Source organism: Solanum dulcamara, chromosome 2 (assembly GCF_947179165.1).
Source record: "Solanum dulcamara chromosome 2, daSolDulc1.2, whole genome shotgun sequence".
NCBI classification, from domain to species: domain Eukaryota; kingdom Viridiplantae; phylum Streptophyta; class Magnoliopsida; order Solanales; family Solanaceae; genus Solanum; species Solanum dulcamara.
The window spans coordinates 25998809-26009183 of record NC_077238.1 but is presented as its reverse complement, the minus strand read 5'-3'; the positions used below and the strand labels follow the sequence as shown (position 1 = coordinate 26009183).

Here is a 10375-nt window from a genome sequence, read left to right as displayed (position 1 = left end):
AGATCCTACATACAAACGACCCCTAGTGTTACAGCAAAGGAGGAAGGGTAATTAAGCTTAGATTATCACGTCAAGATCCAAAATTTAATAAATTATTCTTTTGGGTGGTACAGTATGCTCACAAACTAAAAAGGACAAAGTTGGAAAATAAGCGTAAACATCGAGATACTTCGCACTGCCATCAAAGAGAATGCCACGTGTCCTTCGCGAAGCCTCCACACTGACCTAGAAAGGGGCATTTCCTCAAATTCCTCATTGATTCTCGACTAAGGAATCCCTCGGGACACCATACTTACGACACGTGGTGTCTTTACAGCCCTTAGATTTTACTTAAATATTCCCCCAGCTTGCTTTATTACCCAACCACTTTCTCATTTGCATCACCAATAGCTGAGCAGATCAAAGTATCATACAAGCTGATCAACAACCAGAAAAAATATGGCTGCCAATAAGGTTTGTTTTTCTAATCTCTCCCATCTTTTCCAATATTATCTTAATTCATGTTCATCCTATTAACTTTAGAATTATTATTTATTTTTTTGAATTTTTTCGGTTTGATTGTTTAATTTATGATGGGTAGGCTGAGATGGAGAAAAGTGAGAGTAATTTGAAACATCTAGGGTTTGTAAGGTTGTTTGCTATAAACACTGCGGTTTTGGTGTCAAATCTGTATGATTATGCGAAGCAGAACTCGGGGCCTCTGAGATCAACAGTTGGTACGGTAGAAAAGGCGGTAACCACCGTCGTAAGGCCTGTTTACGAGAGATTTAAAGGTGTTCCTGATGAAGTCCTTGTTTTCCTAGACAAAAAGGTATTGAACCTTCACTTATATCATGTTAATTGTTGTTTTCATTGATTATGCTCTCACTATGCATTACTATCTGATGATGACAATTTGTCGGTATACATGTAAGAGGAAATGGTCTCATTCCTGGAAGATTTGGTTCTGTAAATGTTTGTGACTGTGCATTTGTTTTCCTGAGATAGAAGAAATACAAATATGCAACCGTTTGAGAAAGTGTGAATAATGAAAAGCACACATAAATAATGAACCTTGTCCCCTGGGCTACATCTTCTTTGGAAAATGAAGATGTGTCTCGGGTTTCTGCTAGTAGTCTGTATTTGCTTATGTTCGTAACCTTATTTGTGCTCAAGGAGAAAATAGTAATTGTACAATAAAGTGTTACCGGGACTGCTATGGTTTTGACAAATTTCTTTCTTAAATAGTTATATATATGACTAGTGTTCTGTTCTCCCTTCAGCCATGTGCTTATTATAGTTGTGCTGTTCTCTCTTCCGAAACAACCCCGATGAAGTTTGGACTATATGCTGCAAAAGTACTACTACTAGTCGTTTTCTTTTTGTGGGGGAGGGAGGGGGTGGAGCGGAATCTAGCACCAATGGTGAGTGGGACTAAGTAGTTGATTCTTTACCTACTAAGATCATGTGATCGGCATCTGATAGGACTTGTAGGTGTGCGTTGAATAAATTAGTGTCAATAACATGCAAAGATTTAAACATGTAGGAGTTCTTCCTTTCTTCCGGATATTGGAACATCATCAAAATTAAGAAAAATTCGCAGCCGCTACTTTTTAGGTGTGCTCCTATAGTAGAACATCATCTTATTGCTGCATATACCTGAGAAGACCGTAATTTAGAATTCTTGTATGTCTGGCATGTGACTATTATGAGCTACTCAAGTCTAGAGTGCAATTTATATTTTTTGCATCTGGTTGTTTCACCTGAAATTAGCGTTAATGGGATCTAGTATCTATTGGAATTTTGTTGTTTCCAAATTCTGATATAGATATTATAGTGGCATGTTGATAGAAAAATCAGATGAGGATTTTGTGGACATTGTGTCAGGTGGATGATGGAACAGCAAAATTTGATGAACATGCTCCTCCCTTGGCCAAGAAGGTTGTCAGCAAAGTCCAGTCTCTGTTTCAGAAGGCATCGGAGGTAGCACAAGACTTGTCGAAGGACATACAGGTTGCTGGGCCTCGTGCTGCTGTCTATCATGCTGGTGAATTGTCCAAGCAATTTGCTACTAGTCAAGTGGCAGTGCTCTGGTATCATGTCAATCAGTGCCCACCATTGCATGGAATTGCACAGATGGCTGCTCCTACAGCTGCTCACTGGTCTGACAAGTACAATCAATTAGTAGCTGACTGGAAAGAGAAGGGTTATAGTATCATCAGCTATATCCCTTTGATACCTGTTGAAGAAATTTCTCTGTCATATAAACATGTCGAGTCTGCTGCAACGAAGAAAGAAGGCGCTACTAATTTGAGCTCAAGTAAATCTGAATGAGATTGACAATCTCAGCATTTATGTTAAACCCGATGTTTCTGTTGTGCTTGGAAGACTTAAGTTTGGGTGGGACTAGAAAGTTTGGGGGGTACCCATTGTATAAAGCAAGCTAGTGTATTCCCTTCCTTAGCACATATGATATGTGAATGATTTTGTGCTTTGGATTCTTCTTGATCGTTTCCTTGATGTTGCAATGGCGTGTCTATGCATAATGAAGGCTTAATTTCTTCTAGTTTATGTTGGGGCATTCACTTTTTACTAATTTGATCGAGTTGTCACTGGATGCATTAAGACGTCAATGGGTTGCCCTGAGATGAATTTTTGTGAGAATTAACATATTCCAGTTCTGTTATGCGGAGTTCCTATGTATGTTGTTATTGCTTGCAGAAACGTCATCTCCCTTGCTACTGATAGCAACAGAAAATGAATGGTAAACGCTGAATGACAATGGCAATACATTTGCAAGTAATTTGGGTCCGTTTCTGCTGTTGCCTATATGATGTTTTGGATTGAATTGTCTGTTGTTACATTCAATATAACGTACGCAGCTTACATCAGGCTAGACAGACACTGGATACCACATGAGATTTGGGGAGTCCACAAACTGGAATTTATCGTCGTTTCAGTACTAGGTTAATTGGCTGAGGAAGTTGACAGGAAATTAGTTATAATGGGCATCAGTGTGTGAACCATTAAATTTAGTATGATGACCATATACTAATAGCTACGGTGTGTGCATGATACAATACTGAACGCCATATCGAAATGAAGCTTTTTAACATTGTCATCTCGATATTATGATATTAAATATGGTATTCAACACCATATTCAATATTTATCAACAAAAAAAAATTAAATATATAATGACGTATCAAAGTTTACAATTCATATATATTATTATGATTGGCTAACAAATAGTAATTTGTACAAAAAATTAAGATATTGGATTTTTGATTATGCTATTTTGATTGAAATGTTGATTTTGTATATTTGATCAACAAAGAGAACTGCATACATATTTTTTGAATATTTTTATTATGCATTTTAGTGTGAAATAATTGAGACGTTTCTTAAAAAGCACCATCATAATTATTATTTTTAATTATAATGAGTATACAAGTTAAAGTTAAATAAAGTATGATTGCTGACATATCCTAATATAAAATGTTTAAATCAAATATTGAATATCAAATTAATTTAATACGATAAAAATTTATTATTTTAAAAATCTAAAACTGAAATTACTGATACCATGTTCATCCCTACTAATAGCAGCAAGTTGGAAATTAAATGTAGTATAGATTGTTCATAAGCTAATAATTGGAGCAAGTTAGGTGTATTATAAATCCAACAAATGATTTAAGAGAAATGGGGGTAAAAATGTATTTCAATTTTGTGATTTAAAGTGGATATATCTCTTGTTTAAATAAATGGTACACATATACTTTGTTCATAGTGTATATATATATAATCGTTATTTAACAAATGATGTATATATATTCTTGCCATCTGGCAAATGCCATCTAGCAAATGGTAAGTATTTACCATTTTTATTAACATAATTAAAAAAAATAAAAATGATTTTTAATTACAAAAATGGCACTTTACTTTAAAAATTACCTCAATCTTTCTACCTCTCTGGACCCTATACAACTGAAAAAATCCAATCTATTTTTTATTCGAACCCTACCAAAACTTATTTTATGACTGAATAGAAGAGATTAGATTTTCTTATTTGCTTTGGTCTGAAGGGTTTAAAAAATGGGTGAGGTAATCTCTTAAACATACATGATGTTTTTAAAATAAAAGAATCAGTTTTAGATTTTTTAATTTAGTAAATATAAGTTTGTTAATGAAAAGGGTAAATATGCATTATTTGTTAGACGGATGGGTATATATGTATTTGGGGTTCAAAATCATAAATGGCTAAAAGCCTTATTATGAGGGATTTTGTTCCAGCATAGTTGAATACAAAGATTCAGGGGCGGAGCCACATGTTGGCTAGGGATTCATTCGAACCTTTTTCGACGAAAAATTATACTATTTATACATAGTTAAAGTAATTTTTATGTATAAATAGTGAATGTAGAACCCCTTTTGGCTCGTTCGTGTGTTTACTTCTTCAGATTTTGAAACCCCTTATTGAAAATTCTGGTTTCGCGACTGCAAAATTCATATAAATTATTCAATCTGTCAGCCAGCTATAATGTTCATGTTAAGAAACTAGATATTACATCAGCGATCGGTGTAGAAAGACTCTTTTTTTGGCAACCTCTTCCGCCTACACTGCATGTAAAACAACACTTGAACTCATTCATTGCGATTCACAAATTAATGCAGCGAAATCTATTATATGGCAAGAAAATATATGTTCTTCGTCATAGCAATGTCACCATACAAATTTAATTAGCAGAAAAATAATATTTTTCTTGTTTATGAACAAGGTAGACTCAAGCTCCTAAAGTTTGGTCTAAGGTCAATGTGTGGGGTTCCATCCCATGTAAACACAATTCCTCATCAGGTTCCAAGACAAGTCCATATTTGTTCTTATAATAAGTCTTTGTTTGCTACTAAGTTGTGAATGAATACTTTCATAATGAACATTTTGAATTTGTTTTTCATTGCATCAAAAGGGCAGGTTTTTTCCTATAAAAGGAGCTACTTAGCTCATTTGTTAAATATATCAAAATAGAGAGAAAAATATTAGAGAGCAAAATGAGGTATATCATAAATTATACAAGAAAATAGCTTGTGAAGGAAAAATAGAGTGGAATGATATTTCCTTACGGTGAAAAAAAAATTCAAAAATGGGTTATTTCTTTGGAATATGTAGTAGTCACTTTGAGTATTGTACTCATAACTACAAAGTGTAAAATTTCTTGATATAGTGATATCAGTTGTTCTTCTTGATCTGTGGTTCTTGGTGTCATTAAATTATTATTCTATTCCCATTATTCTGAATATATATATATATATATATATATATATATATATATATATATATATATATATATTTGTCTCAGTCCGTATTTTTCCAACACAATGAAATTTTAGAGTATAGATCCAATAAAACAGAAAGATCAGATGGTTGCTTTTTATATAGTAAAATCTTTTTTGGCCATTTGATTCTCAAGTTCAAATTTCTCTAAACTGTATATAACAAATCCAATTGATGAAGTTCTTGTTCTATTCCCACGTACAGATGTTTTAAAAATTTATAGGGAAAATGTAGTAAACAGAAAAGGCAAGAGATATAGCTATAAATAATCTTGTATAGAAATATGTTAGATTGATACAAAAATTTTAGTGTAAATAGAAAATTGCGATGCAAACAGGAAAGACAAGAGATATGCCTATAAACCATCCTATATAGAGATACATTTGGTTGATACATATATTTTTGTACAAACAGGACGCATACGAGAATGTGACTACGAACAAACTACAGTATCCAATTGATACGGAAATTGAAGTACAAAGCAAAAATAAAAATGGGATGATTTCAAATATATATCAAAAAGTTATTAGTTTACAAAAAATATAGTTAAAATAATAATAAGATAAAATATATCCAAATTCGCTATTTAGCCACGATTTATTTGGCTATATAACCGTGATTCCATCGTGGCTCAATAACGTTATTTTTTACTTTCTTTAGCCATGATTTATTTTTATTTTTTATTAGCAACAATTTGACCCTGGCTAAATAACTAACATTTTTTTTGTCATTTTAATAACTAACAATTAAGTAGTGTATATGTAAAAAAGGGCAGTCCGGTGCACTAAAGCTCCTGCTATGTACGGGGTTCGGAGAAGGGCCCGACCACAAGGGTCTATTGTAGTGTATATGTAATGTAACAATATTATATAGATAGTGTATAAACATATATAGATATTGTATAAATGGTATATGAACATGTATATATGATGTATAATATAATTATATAGTGTATATGCAATGTATCAGTATTTGTATAAATAGTTATGTAGTGTATAAGTAATGTAACGATATTGTATAAATAGTTATATAGTATATATATGTAATGTATCGATATTGTATAAATCATGTATCAACATCAGATAAATGATATATAAACATGTATATATAATGTACAAATAATTATGTTGTGTATATGAAATATATCAATATTGTATAAATATGTATAATTGTGTATCAAATCATATAAACTATTATGTAATGTATCGATATTTATTTGACTATCATCCATTCTCACCTTAATAAATAATAATAATAAAAAATAATAAAACGATATAAATATTCATTTTTTCACAAAAAAGTAAAACAATTAGAAAAGAATTTTTTTTTAAAAAAAAAAGAGCAAAAAAGAAAATATATTTTTAATAGCATTATTTAGCCACGGTTTAACCGTGGTTAAAAAGTGATAATCTGTGGCTAATGCATTAATTACATCAAATATGACTCTTTTATCTGAATTAGACCATTTTGGGTAATTTCATAAAGTTGGACCAGAAAAGCGCCAAACAGATATATGAGTTGTCACCTAGTGTGATTTTTTCAATTAAAAAAAAGGAAAAAGAATATTTGTATTCCCGAAAGGAAAACTATTTACAAGCAGTTATCCTTTTACGTTAGTATCTCCCCTTTCCTTGTAGGTTTAGTTATTTAGCACCTTTTTAATTCTTTTTTTTAGTTCTCTATTTCTTCTTTTTTTTTCTTTTTATGTTTCTTTGCTCATTTAAATTTTTTCAAAAGAAGATAAAAAACGAGAAAAAAATAGAGAATAAGAAAATAAGTTGGTTACATAATTTAAGAAATTGGAAAGTTGGTGCACAATTTAAGGACCACACTCACGATAGAAAAATATCATTTTGCTATAATTTGGGTAAGAGGATGCGTAAAATATTTGAGCAGTGAGTGGAAACTTACATAGATATGTTATATTAAGAAAATATTTATCATTTATAATAATAATATTTTTTCACTGTACACTTATAATATATTTTTAATATAGTTTTAATATATATTACTGAATAATTTATAAAACATATATAATACAAGTTTTATTTATGGATAGTACATTTATCACACACTTTAATACCCTTGTAATACATTGTGTCAATTTCTTACCAAACAAACATAATATATTTTAAAACACTTATAATACATTTATATTGCATGCATAGTTCATTTTTAATACATAACGAATTTATCATAATATTGCTATAAATGATAATAAATAAAAAATATCACTAAAATCAATAATTATTTATTTAAAAGTATCCATCCAAATATTTTTTCCATAAAAGTAACTATATTAGATTGAGTCCAATATGAAGGAGAAACAAACAACTAAAGTGATCATACTCCTTAAAATGAACCAGGCTTATGTTAACCTGAAATTCTATCTTGAATGTTCATTGACGGACAATTGCATTGACTTTTAACTTCTTTTGTTAGGATTATCGGTTTTTATTTTACTAATTGCTTCTCTATGCTAGTGTATTAATGACTTCTGATTTATCCTATAGAAAGAATTAGTTTCAACAAAAAAAATGGGTAAATACATCAAATTCCTCCCAAATTTGGCCGTAAAACTTATTTTATCACTTTAACTATACGTCAATTTAAATAACCCCCTTAACAACTGTTAAATGAATTAAATATCTCCCTAAAGGATGACGTGACAGAAGAAATGCACTCACACTCCTAAAAACGCGTGAAATAATAAAAAATAAAAAAATTGAATGGTAAAATCATATGCAGGACATTTTTTTATTGCCCACTATCTAAATATTATTTTTAAATAATTTTTTATAAATTACATTTTTTAAAAAAATATTTGAAATTTCTTATTTAGAGGTAAATGAAATTTGGGGTCCCATTTTAAAAAAAATATATTTAATCTTTTTTCTATCTTTATCTTGTTATCTTCCCCAAATTCCTTCTTCCCCCATTGAAGCATTCCTTGTACCTTTCTTCTTCCATATTAGTCATTTCTTCCTTCATCTTCACCCCCCGCACCTCACCATGTAATGACCCTCCAGGTTATTTTTGAATTTAAATATTTATTTTATCGTTTAGAGCATTCCTGTAGTGACCCCAATCATTTATGACTTGTTGGCACTGACTGTTCGGTCGCCTGGTCGTTCGTTTGAGTTTTAGGCCCACTTCCATATTTTGAAGTTTCTATAACTTGAAAAGTTGACTTCGGTCATAACTTCAAGAAAATTACCTCAGAACGAAATTATAATGGTTCCATCAGCTTCGAAATGACCAAATTAGGCTATTAGCATGGTCTTCACGAGTCCAAGGCAATCGGTAAGAGTTTAGGACTATTTGACACTTTTGCCTTAAATTTGGCCTATAGTTGACGTTGATTAATATCTTAGGAAACGTGTTTGAATAAAATTTCTGACAATGCGATTAGCTCTAAAATGTTGAGTTTGGTCTAGAATGACCCTTCATTCATTTTTCGAGGCTTACGGTCTAATTTCGAGGCCCGTTGTGGAAATTGGCTCAAAATGGCACTTGGGTGTGAGACCCACTTTTCTTTAAAATGACCTCGTATGCGAATTTCAAATGCGTCATTGAGTCCAAAATATTGAATTTGATGGGGGCATATCTCGTTTGCGCGCATGGGGTTCTGAACAAATCCCGAGCATCCCGTCGGAGGATTTGGCATGTTAAGCTCATTATTGCACCAGCTGGGTCTGGTGCCGTCGCTATAGCGACCCCTGATCGCTAAAATGAGTGTTGTTAGAGCATCCCGAAGCTCGCTAAAGCGACCAACCCTCTTGGGCGGGAGCCGCTTAAGCGATGCCCTGTCGCTAAAGCGATGTCCGCCTTTTAGTTGGTGTCACTTAAGCGATCACCAGAGGGCCGCTAAAGCGACCTTAGGTCATTCTAAGACCCAATTTTCAGATTTTCTCTCAAACTTTAAATCTTGTTTTCTCTTTTAATTCTTGAGCGATTTAGGCAATTCAAAAGGCTAAATTGTGTAGATTTTTTAGGGGAACCCAGTTTTGTGTTCAGAATTAGGAGTTGAGGCTTTCTTTGAGGTAAAATTCACCTGTGTTTCTAAGTTATTAGGCCTTAAGGTTGATCATATATGCATGTTAGGTTTGGGTCTATTTTGGTGTGTGAATTGTGTTCCCTTGTGGAACATGAGTTCGGGGTAGTAGTTGGAGCCTTTCTCAGAGTCTATTCCGTGAGTTACAGAGCGGGTCCTATAATTTCTGATTTTTGACTCCAAAATTGGGCCGCCTCCTAATTCGATAATTTTAGTGTCATAACGACCATATTAACATTGTGATTCTATTGTAGATAGCATGGCAGCATTTGGAGGCCGCTCGAAAGGGAAAAGCTCCGAGTTTGTGAGTTGAAACATGCGCGGTCAACCTACAGGTAGGGTACGATTTTTCCCTTGTGAGACTGAGCATGTTTAGGCAATTGTATCTTGAATTGTATAGTTGGAGGGGTTGGGGTGTTGAGCTTGTTAAATTTCTAGAATTCATGTCTTAAGCGCTAATTTGAGAAATTGTTAGGCTGTTTAAGCATGATTCCTACTATTTTCGTTCATCCATGCCTTGTTTTGTATGCTTTGCCTATGGCTATATGTTTGGAAGTATGTTGGGCCTTAGTTTAGGTTTAGACTAGTGATTGTCTTAGACTTGCGCAATTTTGGTACTATTGGGCCTTAGAACTTCTCCAACGTCATTTTAGACTTTTAGCTCCTTGTAGACTGATATAGCAGACTTGAGTGTGTTAGTCTTAGCTTTAGCTAGGCAGTAACACAACTTGTAACCTTACCTCCATATTTCCCTATTCTCTTATCGAACCTATATCGCTTGGTTCATGATTTTGGGAGTCTTCATGACGATTCTGGTTGTGTATGGTTAAGGTTAGAGTGATATATTGATGGCACTCAGTTTAGGGGTACTCCCTGTGGCGCTCGGTTGGTCACTGATTCTAATTCAGTTCGATCCCTTAGCTACAGATACCTAGTTCAAGCCCACGATCTAGCTTACTTATGTTTGGTTCCTTAGCTACAGTTATCCAGTCAAAGTCAGTGGTCTATCT

The 10375-nt window shown here is 32.9% G+C and overlaps 1 protein-coding gene across 1 annotated transcript; it reads left to right on the top strand.

The window, feature by feature from the left end:
* The first annotated feature begins 265 nt into the window (after positions 1-265).
* LOC129880471 (REF/SRPP-like protein At1g67360) lies at positions 266-2550 on the top strand. Its single transcript, XM_055954511.1, has 3 exons — positions 266-453; positions 581-811; positions 1867-2550. Exons 1-3 carry the CDS (start codon positions 439-441, stop codon positions 2311-2313), a joined length of 693 nt encoding a protein of 230 aa, XP_055810486.1. The 5' UTR covers positions 266-438; the 3' UTR covers positions 2314-2550.
* The last annotated feature ends 7825 nt before the right edge of the window (positions 2551-10375 follow it).